Here is a 22,435-nt window from a genome sequence, read left to right as displayed (position 1 = left end):
GTTAAGGAAGCATATAACATTACAACTCTATCTTTCGAATATATCTGATAAAGCAAATTGGAATTGATGAATTGTTTTGGAAAATGAATAGAAAATAAATAAACGAGTTCATCGTAATTTTACTTGATTTCCCGAAGTTCGCTAATAAAAAAAAAATAGGAACGATTTTTAGAATCAAGCTATCTTTTTAGTTGGTGGAATTTGCACCATTTTAGGATAAATTATGTACTTTTGTTTTTTTTTTTTTTTTGGTGGAAAGGATAAATTATGTACTTATGTGCTCATTTATGGTGCACAAATTACGCCCCCGCATGTTCGGAAAGGCTCCCGCCGTAAATTTACAGAAAAGGCAGGGCCAAAACCGTCACACCGCTAAAAGATGGCGGTACGTTAAAGAGACTTTCAAATTTGGTTGGCCCCAGTGCGAGTTGCGACAACGAAAAAGTTCAAAAAAAAAAAAAAAGAGGAAAAAAATGGAAAATTGACAGGTAATCACATTTTGAAATCATTTTAAATTAAATTAAATTCGAAAAGAGGAAGCAGAGAAAATCGAAAATAAAAAAAAAAAGAAGAGAGGGAAAAAAGCAGAAGCACAGGAGCCAAAAAAAAAGTGGAAGGGGGGGTGGTTTCTTCTTCTCCACACGCCTCGGATTTTCCCCCATTTCCGACGATCTCGTTTTCCCGGATTTTCTCTCTCGTTTTTCTGAGGAGATTTTCTGGTTCGCGCGATTTTCGCTTGATGTTTTTTTTTTCTTTCTCTTTTTCTGGCGGAGCTCAGTCTGGTCGGCTCTGAAGTGATTTGATATCTGGAGGTGATTTCGGGGGGCAGATCGAAGCTGTGCGTGGTGCCGTCGAGTGTTGCCTCTCGCGAGCCGTGTTTTGGTCCGTCTGGAGGTACGATTCTTTTTTTTTTTTTTTTGGTTTCCCCGTTTCGCATTTGCCGATTTTGGCCTGAGTACGAGCTAGCGATGACCCGTGGCGCTAGCGGATCGGGTCGAGATTCGTTGCCGCGGCGGATTGTGTCCGCACGGGACTTGTTCGGCGAGTGAACGGATGCGAAACGAATTGCAAGTGAAGAACGGGGAGTTTTGTGCGATTACTGTTTAACGCGTCGTTCTCGTCTTACTAATGGTTACTCGGGAACGGTGCTTGTGGGGTTAGCTTTGCGTAGTTTGGTCCGTGTGGAGAATTCAAGGGTCGGTTGATTTGGAAACTTACATTCTCGTGTGAACCGTTTATGGGATGCTGAATTAGTTAGCGAGTCCAGCATTTTGGTTGTTTTGCTTTCAGGGTCTATTGAAGCTTTAGGTTGAAGAGCATTGAGCTCTCTCTGTCGAATTATGGTCCCCACCAATACCAAGTTGATAAGCCATCGAGTGGGTCCTTTTTAAAGTCTGTTAAAGTGTCTTGGCGTAAAGCGAGCTTTCTGATTTCAGTCTTTATCCTCTGTATCAGCTTGTTGGCGATTCTGGACAAAGCTGGAGTGAAAAATGTCAGGGAGGTCCCAAGTCTTGCCTTCCCTTCAGTCAATCAAATCCTTGCCTGGTCAGTTTAGGTTCATGGATACGCAAGCATCTGATGACCTTGCAATGAGTGAGAAGCTTGGTAGCAGCGATGCGATGTCATCCCGTGTTCTAGGAAATGGGACTCTTGGGGACGGCGTAGCTGGAGGTGCTGAAAGGAGTAATTCTAACGTGGACCTAGCCAATGAGGATTCTCCCTATGGTGGAAGTCCTGTATCAGGTGAAGAGAGGCCCTCTATTGGCGATGAAGACTCTGAGGCAGTGGCTCTGCCCTTGCCCTCGACCTCGACTTCTCGTATTGACAGGATATGGGGTGACATGACTCCTTATGCCTCCAAGAAGGTACACATTAATTTTGCTGCTTTCCACTATTGATCTTGAACCCGGAAAAAAGAAAAGGACACTTTAATTGGTGAAGTCAGTTATTTTCTCAAACATCACTTTTTGACAGAATGTCCTGCATTTCCAGTAAATTTTTGTAATTCTTTTAGCTATAGGCTTTTTTTTTTTCCCTTCTTTCTTTATCTCGATTTCTGTTTGGCTAGCAAGCATATGATACAATTACATGCTAGCTCTCCGTGTGTTTATTCTTGTGTAACAAATAATATCAGCTTTACTTCTACTGTGGATATGAACTACTCTCGAATCTTGGATGTGATTGGTAAACAATTGTGCTGTTGAAACTGTTGCATCGGGAATCTTCCCTGATAAAAGGATAAATCTAAGGTCTTGCTTATGTGCATGCCCGCATTGGTCTGCACTGTGAGAACTCTGTTAGTAATTGTGAGAAAGTTCATTTTAATTTATTGATTTTCCTAGCAATTGTTTCAGAAAGCTGTAAATGAAACGCGGTTCCCATCGCATACTAAAGCGTGTTTTTAATCATCCTATCCCTCGTCCTCGCATTTAGAAGATGCAACTCCCTTGCTTAAGCTATCGAGTTGTTTCTTTGACTAAGTTTTAGTAACTCAGGAAGGGATTGGGTGATAATAAAAATTACGCACTATTTAATTAATCACACAATTACGTGGTAACTTTGTTTGTTCCAGAAACTTCAATCTTGGTTTCAAACTCCAAATGGGGATTGGGAGCTGGTGAAGGTATTATCAACTGCAGGGGTGGAGACCCTAGTTTCACTTCCTGAGGGGAAAGTGAGTCACTATGGAAACTCTAAACCACTGCATTAGTGTTTGAAGATCGATGTTTATTTATTTATGGTGAAGTTGCATCCTAAGTGTAGATTCTTAAAGTAAAAGAGGAAAGTTTGCTCCCAGCAAATCCTGATATCCTGGATGGAGTGGATGATCTCATGCAGTTAAGTTATTTGAGTGAACCCTCAGTATTGTACAATCTTCAGTATCGGTACAATCAAGACATGATCTATGTAAGTATCTTCTAATGTTCAATTTGCAGTTTTCTTTTCTGTTCTTGCTGATGCCATTTTGCTTGTAAAATTTTGCATTTAAGACCAAAGCAGGGCCAGTATTGGTAGCTATAAATCCCTTCAAGAAAGTTCCTTTATATGGCAATGATTACATTGAGGCATACAAGAATAAGCGTGTGGAGAGTCCTCATGTCTATGCTATCACGGATACGGCAATAAGGGAAATGATACGAGGTGTTTTTCAATTTTAGTCAATTTTTTACTTGAATACAACCTTTGGGAGTTGTGAACGAGTTCTTATATAAGTTTTCTTTCTTTCAGATGAAGTTAACCAGTCCATCATCATAAGGTTAGCATCTTAGCATCGCCTTCTTTCACTTTTTTTTTTATTTACAGTGTGTATAGTAGACTTGAATACTACGCATCAAGATACCAATTATGCCTGTGCAGCTTCTTGGGTTGAGTTTGGGGAAACTTTATTTTGCATCTTTCTTTTATATTCTTGAACTTGTATTATTATGTAATGCGTTGATTTATGGTGATAATCTCATCCTAGGCATCTGAGGTCTAGGTTTCTTGTGACAACCTTTTGGTTAATAATGATGGACCGTCCTTTTGGTCGAGCACTTGCCTTTGTACTTTTCATTGTTCCAGATTGGTGTTGCATCGGGGGAATCTGTTGATCATTTCTTTCTTCATTGTGACTTTGCTCTTAAGCTTTACATATTCTTAGCTCATTTTGGGTGGCATGGGTTATGCCAAGTCCTGCCATCCAGCTTTTTACCTGTTGGAATGCTTATGGAAGTGGCTCAATTCGTTAGAAGAAGTCTTAGTGCTGCACCACTTTGTCTCGTGCGCCTTGGAAGGAACACCACAAGAGACTGTTTGGGGGCTTAGAATCGTCGGTTACTTTCGCATTGTGCTCTTTTATTTGGACGTGGCATTTTGTTTGACTTCACATAGTTTTGTGATGTTTTCTTTCGATTATGCTTTTTTTTTTCCTTTTTCTTTCCTTGCACATTTCTGATGTACTTGAATTGTTTATTACCTATACTGTTAAATGATAAGCTAGAGTAGGACAGAGTGGATTTGTGTTTCTCTTTTATGAGAAATAAAAGAGTTTCTTTATCTCTGTTCTGACAACTAAGAACTTACCACTCTATGTACTAGTTTGCATTGTGGTTTAATGTTAGCTAACTCGAATATATTTCCAAGGACCTTAGGATTCATAAATCTCTTTGAAGTATTATTGTTGTTTTCATCCGAGAGGGAATTGTGCAATTGTTATCTGTTGGTTTGTCTTTTCATGTCCATGATTATGGAACGCGTGCTAGAAACAATGGTGGAATGAGCGCACTGCACAATAATGAGGCAGTCAGAGCATAGGCTGTATAGTGAGAAAGAGTGAGAAAGGACCTTGATGATTAAATTAGGATCCCTTTTAAAATCTGTGTGCATTATTTTCTGTTGAACAGATTTAGTACTAGGCCTTTCAGATAGCAGTCATTGGCTCATATGTCATTTGTTGAATCCTGTAGTTATGGTTTCATCTCTTTATTCCTCCAGCGGTGAAAGTGGAGCAGGCAAAACTGAGACTGCAAAGATAGCAATGCAATATTTGGCTGCCCTTGGTGGTGGGAGTGGAATTGAATATGAAATATTGAAGACTAATCCAATATTGGAAGCCTTTGGTAATGCAAAAACCTTAAGAAATGACAACTCAAGTCGCTTTGTAAGCTTTCTTGCCTCCATTTGTTTGACATGCTTGGGTTGCTTGGAGGACATCTTTGGCATTTCATGTTGGGTTAACTTGAGTTATTCATGTGACAGGGGAAGTTGATTGAAATACAGTTCAGTGAAACTGGAAAAATCTCTGGAGCCAAGATTCAGACCTGTAAGATGATTCTATTCGTTTTCTCATTTCTGTTTCCTTTGGATTCTCTGTAGGTCACACCCAACTAATGTTTTGTTTCTCCTTCTTGTTTTTCTTCTGTTATGATGAAGTTCTACTTGAGAAGGTAAGATTTTCGCTCAGCTGTTTGTAATTGGAATGCTGCCAGTTTTTTGTTTTGATCGAATACTCATTCTATGAACAGTCTAGAGTAGTCCAATGTGCAGAAGGAGAAAGGTCTTACCATATTTTCTATCAGCTCTGCGCTGGAGCTCCTTGCTCTGTTAGAGGTATATATTTTGTTTGAATCCTTCATTTAGCATATTCTAGGGTACTGATGGATCAGCATTGCAAAAATGCAGAAACAGGAACTTTACCACTGTCTCACTTGTAAAAAGCTCTACTTGAAAGAATATCGTGATGACAATGGTAACCTATAAAAGAGTACAGGCATGCTATATCACCATGTCCACCTTAGAAGAGAATACTCTAGAAAGCATCCTTGACCCATTGCACAAATGGACTGGGATATACTATACTTGAAATCTCCATTTTCTCAATTTCTTGTTCTGAAGAAACTTAATTTTTGCTATATACAAGATTGTTTACAGGAAAAGAGTCCAAAAGGTCTAGAATGACATTACAACAAGACTTGCTGAACGTGTATTAGAAAGATTCAGAGTAAAATGCCAATAAATCCCAATTTTTGCAAAATGGCTATTTGGAACATAGAAATTGTCCTGTTACTTTCCGTCCAAAACAGCCGAAGCCTTGAGGAGGATTGTCTGAAATGTCCTTTTCTTGGCATGGCGCTTGAATTTGACCCATTTGTTGATTAATTTCCCTGATATTGCCCTGAAATCAATCTATTGTTGATTACCAGGCTAATTTAAAGTATATGCTATGACAGTAATGTGGGATCTAGTTACTCAGAATCATAGAAAGTGTTAATATTTGATCTTGAAAAATGTTTAGGGAATTGCCTTTTTATGAACAGAAGCTGAGGCAATCCATCTACGATGTCCAGAAAGACAAAATTAAAGTATACTATACATAGCCCTTAGTGTACCTCTTTCTTGTCTCCTTTCCCTGGGCCTAAGATTTATCTGTTATAATACATTTTGGTATTCACTACTTATCTTTCAAAGCAGTTCTGGTCTCCTGACAATTTGTGGCATAGCAAAAAATCATACAGCAATGCTGATGCCTTGTTATTATATAGGTTTATACTGAGAATTGATCTGATCATGTGCTTTTTAATTCTTGTGGCATAGAAAAATTAAATCTTAGAAGTGTCGATGAATATAACTATTTGAAGCAGAGCAACTGCTTTTCGATCCCTGGAGTTGATGATGCCGAACAGTTCCGCATTGTTATGGTATGTCTTCTTCCCTCTTGCACAGACATTCGTATACCCTTTCTGTCATTATGACGACCTAAGTCGGTCACATAAACCTAAGTGTCACTGCTACTGAGGCAGGAAGCTCTGGATGTTGTCCATATAAGCAAGGAAGACCAAGAGAGTGTATTTGCAATGCTTGCTGCAGTATTATGGCTGGGAAATGTTGCATTTACAGTGATTGACAATGAAAACCATGCGGAGGCCGTGGAAGATGAGGGTAAGAAATCTCCAGAGGTTTAAGTCAAACATTTTTTTAGATTTCGTTTAGTATTCTTTTTTCCAGAGAAAAGCTGCATTTTATGAAGAGTTAATAGAATTGAACACTTTAATTAATTAACCTGTTTTTTTAACTTCTATGGGAAGATTAACGGCGTAGGATGTTAGCGACGTAATCATCGACTTGCTTCAACATACAGCAAATTCATATATGGTAGGACTTAACTTTGTTTTTTGTAAACAACCTTTTTTTAGTTATGCTGTGTTCTATTCATCTAATTCAGCGGTAGATACGACAGGTTCGTACTTACTGAGACAAATGTTAACTTCATGAAATTTCTCTGTATCTAGCTTCCGCATAGCCATGATCATTTCTAATGTTAGGTGACATGGGTTATATCGGCATTTATATCTGTCCAAATTCATAGTGTTTGAGAACAGATTTTTTGATTTGGCTTTCTTCTCTGTCATATTGCAGGTCTTAGTACTGTAGCGAAGTTGATGGGATGTAGTTGTGGGGAACTCAATTTAGCCCTGTCGACTCGGAAAATGAGAGTTGGGAATGATACAATTGTCCAACAACTCACACTCTCACAGGTGAGAAGTCCTTAGAATGTTGCTAAGTTAAGAAATTGTGAATTCTTTGATGTAGAAACAGTCATATGTTCTTATCTGTTGATATATAGTTAGCACTCTTTCTTCCACTCCTTGGTATTGTTCGGTATCTTATTTCATCTGTTAAAGAATGTTCAAATATCATGCTTCAATCGATAGAGTTTGTCCAAATGAAAGAATAAAATGAAGACAGGCAACTACCATTCCAATTTCATGGGTCACTAGGTAATGAGAAGTCTGGTTAACCAGTTTTCTTATCATCATTATCATTTGAGTTTGTTGTTTCCCTCACCCTACAACTTGAGATCCCTTTATGACCAGTAAGAGTGGTAGAACTTTTTTCACTGCTCTGTAATGGCTTTCTTCTTTCAGGCTATTGTGACAAGAGATGCCCTGGCCAAATCAGTTTATTCTTGTTTGTTTGATTGGCTGGTGGAACAAATTAACAAGTCGCTTGCAGTTGGCAAACGGCGTTCAGGGAGATCCATCAGTATTCTCGATATCTATGGTTTTGAATCGTTTGATGTATGTATTGAACTTTCTCTTTGATTAATTATCAGTTCTATTTGGTATTTCTGTCTCTTATGCTATATTGTTGTTGCAGAAAAATAGCTTTGAGCAGTTTTGTATAAATTATGCAAATGAAAGGCTGCAGCAACATTTCAATCGGCATTTATTCAAGCTAGAGCAGGAGGTGAGTTGTATATTTTGTTTCCTCAATATGGGCAAGATACTAACTTGAAATTAGCTATCAAATTTCATACATCCATTCATGCCCTCTCATTGCAAATGAACGAGGTTCTAGCTACAGAAATCATTGATGGTCTTTCAAAATATCACGTTAACTATCACCTGATATATTGAATTGTTCAATATTGTTGAGAGAGTAGTAAGTGGAAGGGTGCTTCTGCAATATGTTGTTATTTGTTAATAAAAGGTGTTACCTATCTAGGGTAAGACCAACAGATCATTCTTCTCAGAGCTCTGTTCTTAAACACTTCTCTTTGCCTCACTCTCACTAAACAAACCCAAACAAATACAGTGACTTCAATAGGATCATTAATCATATGCAATTATTTGTGGACTTTTGCAATGTAGTCAATATTGCTAAGTGAATATTCACTTGTGGTCACTGTAAATTGTATCTCCATTATAGTAAGAAAAAAAATATGCTTTGGTTGCTTTAACTGGAAAAATGGTCGAATGTTTACGTGAACTTACCATGAAGTGAACTCATTGTCGGGTAACAAAAAAAAGCTCTTGTTGATAATAGTCCTGATTTCATCTTGACAGCTAAAAAAGCTCTGGGTTTGTAATAGCTGTTCAAGAAGATACACTTCTTTTGGAATGCAGTAGAACACTGAATTATGTTTGTTGTGCATGCACCAATGCAGTTTGAAATCTACAATTCTTCTTTTACTTCTAAACACAAGCGCTTGCACATCAATTTCTTGACCACGGATTCATATTTTTGTCTCCCTTTACCAGGAGTATATTCAAGATGGCATTGACTGGGCGAAGGTTGACTTTGAAGATAACCAAGATTGCCTTAATCTTTTTGAGAAGGTATGTAGTAATATGTTTTTTCATCTAACTACGTGGGATTGGCAATACAATAAGCCATTTCTATACTGTCTGGTGAGTTATCTTGCAATTATCAACTGTAGATTACATTATATTGGGTTCAGAAGAGCAGTCATAGCTCTTTCTCCTTTTTTTTTTATTTATAAAATCGAAGAACCATACCCACTACACTTAATGATAAAGGAAAGAATAATGCTAGGTTCAATGAAAACCGTATACTAAATTGATTTACAATGAGATATAGCAAAGTTTTACTGGATACTGAATGTGAGCCGCTTGTTCAAAGGCCCAATTATTGTCTACCACATCTCCTAGTGAACAAATTTAGTAAACTAGGCTCTGTCTTAGTATGCGTAGCATTACTAAGCGGAAATCCCCAACAGTTGCTATTGTCCATCTTAATTTTAAAGCTGTTTTGTCCATTCAATGCCAAGACAGCATCGTAATCGATTCTTGATATGGCACTATGTCTAAAAGTACTTATCACATCTTCTGTTGCCTTTTTGTTTGAAAAGCATGATCATTTATATCTCACTCAGGCTATTTTCTTCTTACTAAATATATGAATGCCTCTTGAATGTGGTTTCTTTATTGTTTATGCAGAAGCCATTAGGTTTGTTGTCCCTTCTAGATGAGGAGTCCACCTTTCCAAATGGGACGGATTTGACATTTGCCGATAAACTGAAGCAGCATCTGCATTCTAATTCGTGTTTCAGAGGGGACAGAGGCAAAGCATTTACTGTCTGTCATTATGCTGGGGAGGTAACATCTTACAAACTGATTCTCTCTGATATTCCCAAGGATATTACTTTGAGAATTAAATGAGAACATGGGCCGAACACAATTCTCTTAATGATAGCTTTGTTACTGTTGTTGACATACTGAAATGCCTGGTCAAAAAAATATCATCCTCCGGCATTGGTCGAGATCACTCTATTAATAGCTGCATATAGTTATCTTTGTTATTGGTTCTAACTATTACAACCTAAGGTGTATGACGGGGATTAAACGAGGAAATGTCTGATCATTAAGTCTTAAAAGAGTTAGTAAGGTTTTTGGTGTGTTTGAGAATCTGAAGGCAGCAATTTTCTCAGGTTCATTTCTGAAAGCTGCTGACCAGCTAATAGATTTATTATCCTTCTTCAAATCTCAGGTTACATATGAAACCACAGGATTTCTAGATAAAAACAGGGATTTGCTACACTTGGACTCCATCCAACTTCTTTCTTCATGCTCTTGTCAACTACCTCAGGTATTTGCGTCAAATATGTTGACTCAATCTGAGAAGAATGTCACTGGCCCCCTGTTTAAAGCAGGTGGTGCAGAATTTCAGAAGCTGAGTGTTGCAATGAAATTTAAGGTATGCAATTGACTGGTTCTTGAAAATTTCTTCAGCTTTTACTGGAAGCTATCTTGTCATGTGGGCTCCAGTGTATGGTAGGCCATTGCCTTGTGTGTGCTGACTTTGAAATATAATCTACACTTACTATATGTTTGTCGAGGAAAAAGCTCTTCTTCTAGATGTGGCTTTATGAGTGCATATCCTGTTAATAACTGGTCAAGGCAAGTGACCTGCGTAAAGATTCTTGCATTTTTGAAGTCATTTAATTGTTCTGATTGCTCGCTCGAGGTATCTTTTGAACTCTGATATGCCTTTTAACTGCGTAACTTATGGCTAGCCATGAACAAAAAAATAACACTACAAATTATGCTAAGCATATCAAGGATTCATTGAGTGCTTTTCTTTGTTTTCTATGGAGAAATTTTTGAGGTGCTGCATTTTGTATCTGGCTAAGCAATACTTGTCAAACTTCATCAAAACTTCTACTTTCTTTGCCATTCTATGCTTTGTTGCGACTGACACAAGATAAATTATTGTGCGGAGCTTCACAAGCTTATACAAGAAAATCTTAGACAAGTGGAAATCATATTGGCAATGTTGATCTCTTAAAGTGTATCTGTGGATTCTGGCAGATAAATGTAGTAAGCTCCTGAAGCACTCTCAATTCTTTGAGGATCAATTTGCTTTCCTAGCTTATTCCCAAAACCTTATGCCATTCCACTGCTAAGCATGGACAAAATAGTTTGTTGATAAGTCATAACTGATTAATTATAGGCAAGCTTAAGTCTTTGAATAGCTAATTCAGCTGTAATCGTTGCAAAGTTATGCTTCACAAAATAATCGCTTCAGATAGGAAATAACAGACTGCGGTTGTTAAAGCGGTGAAAATTGCGAAACATCTCTGATTCTTTCCAGTTCGGATGAGAACGTATGATAGGGTCAAAGTGCGTATTTTAGGCTTGAGCTTCAATAAAATTTTCAGGAGAAAAAATCGAACCATCATTGAAGTAAGCTGTAGCTAAAGTTATTCCATTTCTGTTTTCCCTATTGAGCTGTGTTTTATGCTCCGTTTTTCTCTGTTAAAGTCTGTAATATTCTTTCTTTTATATGATTTATACTACTTGAAAGGAAAAATTGGACAATGTGACATGGAAAGAAGGATGCTTTGACTTCTACGTACGAGTCATTAGAGTTACTTCATGCTTAGAGATTGGTGATCTGAGTATTTATGACTAGGTTCATCCATTTGAGATAATTAAATGTGCTGACCCCTTGTTCACAGGGTCAACTTTTTCAATTAATGAAACGCCTCGAGAGCACCACTCCACACTTCATACGTTGTATTAAGCCCAATAATTTCCAGTCTCCTGGAAAATACGAACAAGGTCTGGTATTGCAGCAGTTAAGATGTTGTGGAGTCCTAGAAGTTGTTCGAATTTCCAGGTCTGGCTTTCCTACCAGAATGTCTCACCAAAAATTTGCAAGAAGGTAATTTTTTTTGTTTTTGGGTTGATGCACGCCGAACTCGTTAACAATTCTCATCTGCCTATCATCTTTGTTTTGCATTTTTCATCAGTGTTTTTAGCATCTGATGGTTTTGGTTATCTTTCTGCAGATATGGTTTCCTTCTTTTGGATGATGTGGCTTCTCAGGATTCACTCAGTGTTTCAGTTGCCATTCTTCATCAATTCAACATTTTGCCTGAGATGTACCAAGTTGGCTATACGAAATTATTTTTCCGAACTGGCCAGGTCAGAAGAGTACTCTTCCCTCAGTCTCTCAGTTTGATTTTTCTCTATCTTGATTACAGTACAATGGACAGATAAATTGATCTCAAATGTATATATACTGAACATGCAATAATATGCTGTTAAAATCCAGATCTTTTAGAGTGACCATTTAACACCAAGATCTGGGCTTGGACAGCTTGTTACTATCCCCTGAAGATGTTCTTCAGTCTATTTCACGCCAAGATCTTTTGGAGTGACTGCCCTATTCATTCCTAAAAATGCTTATTGCTTTATGTTGTACAAGTTCTGAAATGTGAAATTGTTAGGGTCTATTTGGCAACGATTCCGATTCTCCGATTATGTTTCTCGGAATAGAAAAAGATGAGAAACTTGTTTGGTGACTAAATGATTTTGATTCTCAAATTCTCCGATTCTGTTTTCGGAAACAGATTTGGAGCAGAAATAAGAATCAATGAGAAGTTGATTCTTTGTTTTATAATCATTTTTGAGAAACAAGGAGTGAATTATCAAAAAAATCATTAACTTATTGGAATTGTGCCGCTTTAGTTTATTTGGCTGGCCAGTGCTAACATGGTGTTGCTAGCGTTGACGTGGTAAATTTTTAATAATATTTTTATATTTTTATTTTTAATTATTCTTTTAGTATTTTAGTAACTTTTTATGTCTTGCACCAATTCAGTCCATTTGACTTGTCGATACCGATGTGACAACTTTTTAATAATATTAAAATTTTCCATCTTTAATTAGTTTTTTAATTATTTTTTCTGTATTGTGTCAATTCAATCCATTTGGCCAGTGTCGGCTAATGTGGAATTTTTTTAATAATATTTATTATTTTTAATTATTTTTTAGATTTTAAATAATGTCTTTTTTTTGTTTGGTTTGGGCTGACAGCCCTACCAGCCCCCGGGCGAGGGTCGTGAGCCCTTAAAAAATATAAAGAATAAAAAAATATAAATTATTATTAAAGATTTGCCACGTTAGTGCCTACCGGCTAAATGGATTGAATTGGCACTATTGAAAAAGGTTTAGGACTCAATTGGCACAAAAAATAAAATAAAATTAAGGATTGAATTGATACAATTGCCATAGGTTTAGAACTTCTATGGTAGTTTTCTCGAGAAACAAGACCAAAATTTAAGTGCAAATTGCGTATTGAGCTTATTTTCTTTCTTAAGGATCTTGCATATGTCTTCATACTCCACGAAATAAATAGACTAATTATGAATTATGCATGATATGTATTCATTTTATTAGTAATGCTATATATGTTGACTTTATAGTGACAAGTAATTATTTGACTTAAATGAAAAAGATGGGAAGAGAAATTGTTCCCGGGAATAGAAATGTTGTGTGGTTATCAAACGCATTTTTGCTCCAAGAACAGAAATTTTGTGCGATTACCAAACGCATTTTGATTGTCTAAAACTCGGTCGTGGAACAGGATTACAAAAAATCAATTATGATCGGAATTGATTTTTTAAATGCACCCTCAGCCTCTATTCCTCAATCTTTTCAGTCGCTTGTGTTTTAAGTGCAAATGACTTGTAATATGGGTGATCACGCATTTATTGGATTCATGTTTCTCTCGAACTGTACACATAGGGGATGTTGATGAAGTGGAAATCTTGATATCTCAATTGAAGTCTCTTGATCTAGTACGTGAATAGTCATCTATGTAACACGACCAATGAGTTTGGAGTTTGCATCTCCTCCTAGCTTCCCCTATTTCTCGTCTTCATACATATCTCCCATACTTTCATGTACATTCTATCTTAACATTGGTGGAGATTCCATAACTGTCCAATTTATGCTTTGGCTGGTTTCAGCAGGTCTGCAATGTTTGTGCATCTCAATGACTTGTTATTAACACGTTAAGTACGAATTGTTGACACAGATTGGGGTGCTTGAGGATACAAGAAACCGTACCCTCCATGGAATTTTACGTGTTCAGAGTTGCTTTAGAGGGCATCAAGCTCGTCTTCACCTGAGGAGGCTTAAGAAGGGGATTGTGACCCTTCAATCATGTATTACTCCCTCCTTTTCTCAAATACTAGATTTTGTTTGTTTTATTTTTTTGAATAAAGTCACTAGTGTTACTGCGATTGGTGTCTGATTTGCACTGTTAATGCAGTTGCTCGTGGGCAGAAAGTCCGGAAGGAATATGCTGTCTTAATAAAGAGGCATAGAGCTGCAGTTATTATACAAAAAAGGGTTAAAGGGAGGATGGCCATGAAAAATTACCATAAACTTTGTGATGCATCGGTCATGATACAATCAGGTAGAATAAAAAAAACCTGCTTTGGTTTTGAATATGCATCTTTCTCTTGGCTGGATGGGGGAAATAACTCGAACTTGGTCATGTCTTTCCCAGTTTCTTTTGCCTTTTCTTTCTTTTCTTCTCATTTTCTATTGTTTCTCTGTCTGTTGCATCCTCTTTTTGTTTTTTGGGGTTGTCCATGCATAGCAGAAAATTTAGACTAAGGTAAAACAAAACCAGGAAAAGAAATCATTTTCTCTTTCCCTGTTCTACTTGAGGGAAAAGTCATTTTCACATCAAATATCCTGCATGTCTCTAAATATTCCAGTAAAATGGGCCAGTCCTAATCAAGAGTCCTACAAATTTGGGCCCCTTAGTAATCAAATTCCCACTTAGGGTCCATTTGTTTGAGGAGAACTGTTTTCCGACTTTCCGGTGTTTGAATGACAGAAAACTAATCGATTTACGGAATGCATTTTCCATGGACTGAAAACAAGAAGCTTAGATTGGGGAGAATGACTTGCCCCTTCTTGCAAGAAAAGAATCACTTTCCTTGAAAATGATTTCTATTCAATGGACAAGCGCACCCTTATTATCTACCTATCTTGTTTCTATAGGTATCCGGGGCTGGTTGGTCAGAAGATGCTCAGGAGACATAGGATTCCTGAAATCTGGGATGAAGGTATTTCGTGATTTGATTTTATTTTTGATCTTCACGATTGATTCACAATGTTATGAGATATTTTTTTGTGCGACACTATTTTGTCTGGTTGAACATAATTAGCCTTTATGCACAGTTTAGTGATCCTGAGTTGCTCTTCTGATTTGGCCAGTCAAGTGATTTACCAAGTCCTTTAGCATGTCCCTTTCACGGTGCAGCTCTCTTTCTGCAATGTTCTGTCCTGAGTGTTTATCCTCAATTTCTCATGGATGCGAATATGAGGAAAGTGTCCAAGTACACATACCAAACAAAAGTGTGTCAAAGTAGGAAAAATTATAGGTACTCTTTGCCTATGTTGCTCACTTGACATTGAGTCGTTAGATCATTGTCGGGTAATGGAGGCCGGAAGTACCAAAAAAGCTCATCAAGTAGAGCGGATTAAAATCCTTGATTGCTGCAGCATCTGAAGTGTATTTACTCCCATATTTGCTCCTTTTCTTGTTTAGCTCTCCAAAAGTTTTTTTTTTTTCCCTCAGTTTTTGGTTAACCCCAAGCTTTTAAACAGGGTGGTGAACCAGAAGAGGTGCTTGTGAAGGCATCTTACCTTGCTGAGTTACAGCGTCGTGTCCTTAGAGCTGAGGCTGCTCTGAGAGAAAAGGAGGAAGAAAACGACATCCTTCATCAACGCCTACAACAATATGAAAGCCGCTGGTCTGAATACGAGTTGAAAATGAAGTCCATGGAAGAAGTGTGGCAGAAACAAATGCGATCTCTGCAATCCAGCCTTTCAATTGCCAAGAAAAGCCTGGCCATTGATGATTCTGCGAGAAACTCCGATGCTTCAGTCAATAATAGCGACGAGAGGGACTTCAATTGGGATTCAGGAAGTAGTTACAAGGGCCAAGACAGTAATGGCATGAGACCGATGAGTGCTGGCCTTAGTGTCATAAGCCGGTTGGCTGAAGAATTTGAGCAGCGGAGTCAAGTTTTTGGTGACGATGCAAAGTTCCTTGTGGAGGTAAAGTCAGGTCAAGTCGACGCGAGTTTGAACCCTGACAGGGAGCTTAGAAGGCTTAAGCAGATGTTTGAAGCTTGGAAGAAGGATTACGGGGCAAGATTGCGGGAAGTAAAGGTGGTTTTGCATAAGCTTGGAAGCGACGAAGGTGCTGCCGACAGAGTAAAGAAGAAATGGTGGGGAAGAAGAAACAGTTCCAGAATCAACTAGTATCTTTTCGTTCACTTATTAATCCCTTATATATGTGAATCGAGATCAGATGGATGCATAGAGATTGTGAGAATGTTTTCACTGAGCTAATTTTGAGAGCGCGGTGAAACTAAGATGTACATCATTTCCACAGATCAAATTTGGTAGATGTGAGGAAATTAGCTTCGACCGCGGATCCTGTTTGTCATCAGGGCGATCAAGCAAGTTTGTTATTGTAAATCAGTCTCTCTTGAGATAATTCGACGGCGAAACTGTCGAGGTTTGATGTGCAATAACCACGAATCATTCTGATTTTGTTAAGAGTGCCTTATTGGAAATAGTGGAGTTGAAGCTTCAGCTATGGCTGGGATTCAGTCAATTAATGCTGAATGCATACTGAACTTATCATGATGTTTGAATAATGCCGCTTTCTTAACGCTGTTACAATATATAAATATTAAATCATGTCTTCATCTTCAAATTTAGAGAAAGAGGTCTTGAGTTTAAACTTTTCGGGCTCCGTTTGCCTCTTTTAGGCCCCATTTGCCTCTTCTTTCAGTATTGGTGAGATCTGGTAATCTTGAAAAACTCGCATTTCAGCCTCTTCTTTCAGCATTGATGAGATTTGGCGATATTGGAAAACTAGCGTTTTAACCGAGGCTTGATGGTCTTAATCTGAAGTAGCTTGTTCAATCAATCGATTGGGGTTGGATCTTGAGGCCGAAGAACACAGTTGTAAATCACATTGGAGTAAACAGAGCTAAGATCGACCCAAATTAAAAAAAAAAAAATAGAGCTAAAGGCACGCATGGTAATAATTTTGCTTTAAAAATCAATTTCTTGCTAGAATTTAATTTTTCTATTTTTGAAGGAAAATATATTTTTTTTACTTTTTCAAATGGTTTCAAAATTATTTCTAAACTAAAGTAGAAAAATGAATTTATATTATTAAATGGATTTTTATATAAGAAGTTACGTTACAAAATAGATTTTACCAAACGAATTTTTGCTTTAAAAATATTTTCTTGCGCCTTTTATTAAACCAAAAGAAAATCTCCTTTTTTTTTTCATCATTTCACGAGCAGCCTCAGTGATGACGTGGCTCAAAAGTGCCCGGAACCGAGGGTTGGCCCAAAACGAAAACGGCCAACAGAAAAAGCGAAGCTCGCAGCCCCATGAGATATGAAAGGCGCTCATCTTTCCCTCCCGTGCTTTGCTTCTTAGCGCCGCGCCGACGATGCTGGCGAGCGGCTATCGCATCTCGCACCACCTTCGAGAATGCCATCCCCACCATCGCCGCTTGGGATTGGCGCTGGGGCAAGGGCTCGACGGCGCCAGGATCGTTCAGCTCTCGTCCCTGCTGAAGCCTCGCGCCGCTGCCACCGGCGACGGCGGCCGTCGGTCGCGGAACCGGTTGAGCGCTTCCTGCTTCGGCGTCCCCTCCCAATCGCGTGGCGGAGTCCCCATTCTGTCCGATTGTTTCAGGTTTGAAGCTCGCTCAATCGCATCCCGTATAGAGTGGCATTTTGCTCTTGATTCGGTTTTCTTTCTTCTTTTTCTTTTCTGCTTCACTTGCTCTGGGTTGTTGTTAGTCGGGCAATTCTGAGCTTGTTTTGAGCTGAATCCGCCATTCTTGACGAATCGCGATATTTTTCCTGCTTTCTGTCTTCACCTGCGGGCGCGTGTGCTTGCTTGTGGAGCTTTATGTTGGTATCGCTTGTTGGGCTGAGGTTGGAATTTTCTTTCTTTTGCCTCTTCTTGCGTAGCCAACAGGAAAATGCTCGCGAGCCTGTCTCTGAAGGGTCGTCCTTGGTGGCAGGTTTCCTTTTTTGCTCCCAGCAATTTCTTACTTTTCATGCGTTTCGGCTGTTCATTTCAAAGAAATGTCTTGTATTTTGTTTTTGCACACTGCTTGAATGTGGAATTCATTTAGTGAAGAACATCACCATTAGTATGTCTTCGCCAGTCAGGTTTTTTCGATTCTGTCCTTTATTATCTCCATTCTGTCAGCGATTGGACCAATGTCATTGTTAAGCCTACCATTCTGTGAAGACAAGCCTTCATAGCTAGCTGGGGCAATTAAGACAATGTTTCTTTTCTTTGTATTTCTCTTGGGCTGCCAGATTAAAAGAGGACAACAACTAATACTGGTTAATGTCCAAGGTGGTCATAAAAACTTGAAAACCGAGCCGAACTAAACTGATAAGTTCAGTTGATTGACTTTTTGTTATTGATATGGTTTTGGCTTATACCTTCGGAAACTGAAAAACTGGACCAAACCTATAAATTTGACGAATAAATTTGTTTCCCTTTTGACTTATAAAATATGTAGTTTAGCCTAACCAAGATCTTCCTGTCTAAGATCCACTATACTATCAAATGAAAGATTTCTACTGTGTTCATCCCTTTAGTTAAACAATATTTGTTAGTGTTTTGATAATTTAATCTGATTTCATTGTGAAAATATTCTTTTTTTTTTAATAAGTTAGTGAAAAGAAGTGCTTTCTAATTAATTTCCATGGCATGTTAAAGTTAGATAGTATTAAGATTTTATTAAGCTTCTTACTTCGAAATCACCTTGATGGTAACAGTTTGGAACGGAACCAAATTGAGATGAAGTTAATAGTGTGGTTCGAGATGTAATTTATTGGTTTGGTTTGGGTTTGGGTTGAGATTTTTCCAAACTGATAAGTTCGGTTCAGTCAAACCAAACCAAACCACGAACACTCTAGTTAATGTATTTTGTCCACTGATTCATCTACTCCCTTTTTCTAATAAAAGAAAGGAGGAGGAATGGTTTAATCCAATCTATTTCTTTACCTGAAGTACCGTAGAAGACTGCACGACTACATCTGCTTCTTGTTCATCGATGTTGATGAATTGCCATTGGCATTCTACTTTCGACGTTTCCATTATAACTTCATGTGGATATCACAGCAAATGTTGCTGGACCGAGTGTACAATTCGAACTTCAAACTGAGAAATTCTTCAACTCCATGCGGAGAGTATGCCTTCTGTGTTCTAATATCTGTCAAACTTTCACCTCTTCGTGCAACATGATTAATATTCCACAGAAATGTATGGTGAATTAGACTTCTAGCTGAAATGTTGGTTAAAGGAAAAGGAAAAAGGAAAAACAACATTATTAGCTCATTGTTTGGTGAGCATTATGTGTGTTGCTCCTTATCTTCATGCTATATCAGGTAGTTATGAAGGACTAGCTTTCTTGATATTTTGCAATCATAAATATTTGCAAGTCCATGTTCATTTTGCTTGTCGCTTACTTTTCCATGGGGATATTTAATTTCTTATTTATTTCTTCTGGATTTATACATTCGGAGTTCATATAGTGCATTAATTTTGTTTTCTATCATTTTAAAAGGAGGTATTGTGGCTCTTGGAAAGTTTGATGCACTTCACATCGGTCATCGAGAACTTGCTATTCAAGCATCGAAAGTTGGAACGCCATTCCTTTTGTCCTTTGTAGGCATGGCTGAGGTACTCGGTTGGGAACCTAGGTGGGAAACTATGCACGTCCAATTTTTCTGTGGTCTCTCCTCTTCATAACATCTTGCATTAAATTTTTTTATTGGCCTATCTTGTCTAAGCTTATTTCAATTATGGTACTTGGAATGTTTGCACGTACCCAATAAAGGAAAATTTTACGGAAATATGGCTCGATGTGATTATTTTCTTCTTCTTCTTCGCTTGTTAATTTTTTGCTGAACTATTTTGCTTTTTCTTAAGAACCACTTTGTCCACTTATTGGGAAGTCATCAATTTTCCGATTAATGTATGTTTGATCTCATAGAGTCCTCTTTTACCATTTACACTTGAGCATTTATGTTAAAGACATTTGCATACATCAAAGGGTAGCTGTCACTGCCATGAAATGAAAACAGACACTTTATGGGCTTTGGTCATCTGAATAGACCAACCTGGCACTTGTGCTGTAGGAGGTATATTGCAGTTTAGGAATGGCATGGAAACTCTTAGCCATAGACCATGCCATTTTCTGGTGAATTATGTGAACCATCATCATTACAGATGAAGTAAGAGGAGGCTCTCTGAATTGCTAATTGTAAATGGATTTTGAACTATCGTGGCTAATAGTCATAATTGATTCCTTGACTTCTGCTTTCTGCTTGAATTATCATCTTAATTTGTTTCTAGCATTTTTTGAGCTTTGCATTTATGTTATCTTTGCATGTTCATTTCGTTTTGATTTCTCATCACTCCTGATCGACACATTTGAAGGCTAGTGATACCTTGTAGATGAAATGTTTTTAGTGCCCGCTCACTGTTTATATGGTTATAAATACAAATGCAACTTCTGAATGAAGATTTGACATTAAATAAATGTTTGTCAAATAGGATACCTATAGTTGCCAAGTCTGATCGGCAGCGGGTTTTATCCTCATGGGCATCATACTGTGGAAATGTCGTGCCTATAGAATTTCAAATAGAATTTGCAACTGTTCGGTATCTCAGCCCTGAACAGTTTGTTGAGAAGCTATCTAAGGAGCTAGGCGTGCGAGGAGTTGTAGCAGGTACTATTTATTTTACGACTACTGAGTATAGCCTCTATCTCTTTTTTTGACCTTTTGGTGTCAAGGTCATGTTAGGTCTCTTCTCTCTTCATTTTCAGTTGCTTTTGCTTTGGTGCTTATGCCAGGTGAAAATTACCGGTTTGGATATAAAGCTGCTGGTGATGCATTGGAATTATCAAGGCTGTGTCGGGAATGTGGTATGGGTGCTTATATTATAAAGTCTATAATGGACAAGAACCAAGAATTTTTCCATATAGATGCCAGCGATTTAAATGAGAGAGGACAAGTCTCATCCACCCGTGTACGGCATGCGCTTGCTGCGGGAGATATGAACTATGTGTCTGAGCTCTTGGGTCGCCGTCATCGCCTTGTTATAAAGACCAAGGGTCGAGAAGTAGTTAGTTGCCCAAAACATTGTTTTTCGGCTCCCAAATCCTGTTTATTGAATCTTGCCCCAAAGGATGGAGTATATAATAATTGTTATATTGTCAATAGTCAAGAAAACTTGGTACCATGTGGAGTAGTAATAGACACGAGAGCTATCCATGTGCAAATGGATGAATCAGGTGTCTGTGACGATTTTGGTATTCGCGACTTTCAGCTCTTGCATATTGAATTTGGCGATTCAAGAGTCTGACTGCGCGTATAATAAATGCCCGGTGATTTCCTCTTCATAGTGAGGTTTAAGTGTTTCATTCATGTCCGGTGGTTCTTTCTTTGTAGACAGAGCTATCAAGGTCTGCTCTTGGTTCAAGGGGCAAATATTATCCGTCTCTTTACTACATTATTCTGACTTGACAAATATGAAACTTCATCATCAGAGTGGACATATATGCCGTTTGATGGAATAGTATCTCCTTCAATCTGCACTCGTCAGGATTCAGGAAAAAAGCCAATGGTGGATATGACCCCTCAAGAGAATTGGTGAGTAATCTACAGTTTGCTTGTTTTCAGTCAATATCCATTTAAAGTTGTCCTCTAAGCTTAGTGTTTGATGATTTTACCTGGTTGTTTTGGTCTACTTCTGCCTGTAAACTTGCTCATTATTCTATATTTCATTTCTCATTCAGTCATTTGAGTAGACCTGCCTCCGAGTCAGCGAACGTGCTTTTATCGCATTTTTCTCTGTAGATGCGTTGCCGTCCCGTAAGATGTTACTGTCGATTGCACTTTTCTTAATTTCACTCTCTTTCCTTGCAACAGTTCAATTATTTTTAACTAGCGTTGCACGATTATGAACTCTTACTGTTAGCTTGATGAACTTATTGTGCAGTCTAAAATAGGCGGATTGTCTTTTTAAGAACACACCATGTAGAGTGAAGGCGTCTTTTTAAGTGGAAGCTAGAGTTTTGGTGTGTCAAGCTACGTGAGCCTGATTATTTCGTCATTTAGATTCCAAAAAAGAGTTTGTTGTATTTGCTGGAATTTTGCAAATTCTTTTTCCTTTTGCAACCAAATCATGTTATCACTCCAAGGATGCTAACTTTCTAGATTTTCTTTTAGAACCCCACGAAACCATGCAAGTCAAGAAACTAGGTGGTTCTCTTTTGTTTTTCTTTCTTCTATTTGCCTGTCAAGGTTATCGAAACACAAAAATTCTCTGCTCTCTCTCTCTCTCTCTCTCTCTCTCTCTCTCTCTCTCTCTCTCTCTCTCTCATGTTTTCTGAATGCCATTGCATTGCAAGCATGACATTTGTCAGCGCGGTGACAGTGAACCCCCAGAATTCTCACTTTAAAGATGCTGACAAAGAAAGTACCCCGAGGATGAGATGTGCTCTCTCTGGGGGCACTTCTGTGCGAATGTCCTTTACTGCGAATTAGGAAAAGCTAGGTTTTTGGTTCTCACTGTTTTCCTAGTCAACTGAAGAATTTTTCTGTTTTGCCGTCCTAGTTTTAGAAGCAGGCCTTTCGGGCGATCTGGGTTGGTTCCATGATCAATACTAATCCAAAGAATTACTCTCGAGATCAAGCTTCTAAACCTGTTTGCCAGATTGACTAAGTTGCGGTGGGGCGAGTTTGGTAATTTTATTTTTTGGTGGGTAGGTTTTAACT

General features: G+C 38.1%; 2 protein-coding genes across 3 annotated transcripts; both read left to right on the top strand.

The window, feature by feature from the left end:
- The first annotated feature begins 706 nt into the window (after positions 1 to 706).
- On the top strand, positions 707 to 16,151 carry LOC115753024 (myosin-1). Its single transcript, XM_030691497.1, has 24 exons — positions 707 to 894; positions 1,456 to 1,865; positions 2,573 to 2,674; positions 2,764 to 2,907; positions 2,991 to 3,141; positions 3,229 to 3,256; positions 4,474 to 4,639; positions 4,738 to 4,801; positions 4,912 to 4,925; positions 5,004 to 5,088; positions 6,073 to 6,176; positions 6,279 to 6,417; positions 6,895 to 7,013; positions 7,404 to 7,556; positions 7,636 to 7,725; positions 8,520 to 8,597; positions 9,219 to 9,377; positions 9,769 to 9,975; positions 11,240 to 11,445; positions 11,573 to 11,708; positions 13,606 to 13,735; positions 13,843 to 13,989; positions 14,586 to 14,650; positions 15,195 to 16,151. Exons 2-24 carry the CDS (start codon positions 1,491 to 1,493, stop codon positions 15,852 to 15,854), a joined length of 3,522 nt encoding a protein of 1,173 aa, XP_030547357.1. The 5' UTR covers positions 707 to 894; positions 1,456 to 1,490; the 3' UTR covers positions 15,855 to 16,151.
- Positions 16,152 to 16,969: 818 nt separating this feature from the next.
- LOC115753034 (FAD synthetase 2, chloroplastic-like) lies at positions 16,970 to 21,082 on the top strand. Of its 2 annotated transcripts, XM_030691509.2 has the most exons (5): positions 16,971 to 17,318; positions 17,600 to 17,652; positions 19,216 to 19,351; positions 20,208 to 20,383; positions 20,509 to 21,082. In XM_030691509.2, exons 1-5 carry the CDS (start codon positions 17,071 to 17,073, stop codon positions 21,018 to 21,020), a joined length of 1,125 nt encoding a protein of 374 aa, XP_030547369.1. In that variant the 5' UTR covers positions 16,971 to 17,070; the 3' UTR covers positions 21,021 to 21,082. The 2 variants fall into 2 exon arrangements, with proteins under 2 accessions (XP_030547377.1, XP_030547369.1); XM_030691517.2 differs by lacking the exons at positions 17,600 to 17,652; positions 19,216 to 19,351 and having other exon boundaries at positions 16,970 to 17,318.
- The last annotated feature ends 1,353 nt before the right edge of the window (positions 21,083 to 22,435 follow it).

Source organism: Rhodamnia argentea, chromosome 5 (genome assembly GCF_020921035.1).
Source record: "Rhodamnia argentea isolate NSW1041297 chromosome 5, ASM2092103v1, whole genome shotgun sequence".
Taxonomy (NCBI): Eukaryota; Viridiplantae; Streptophyta; class Magnoliopsida; order Myrtales; family Myrtaceae; genus Rhodamnia; species Rhodamnia argentea.
The sequence above is the reverse complement of the archived record's forward strand: the minus strand, read 5'-3'. Positions and strand labels throughout refer to the sequence as shown.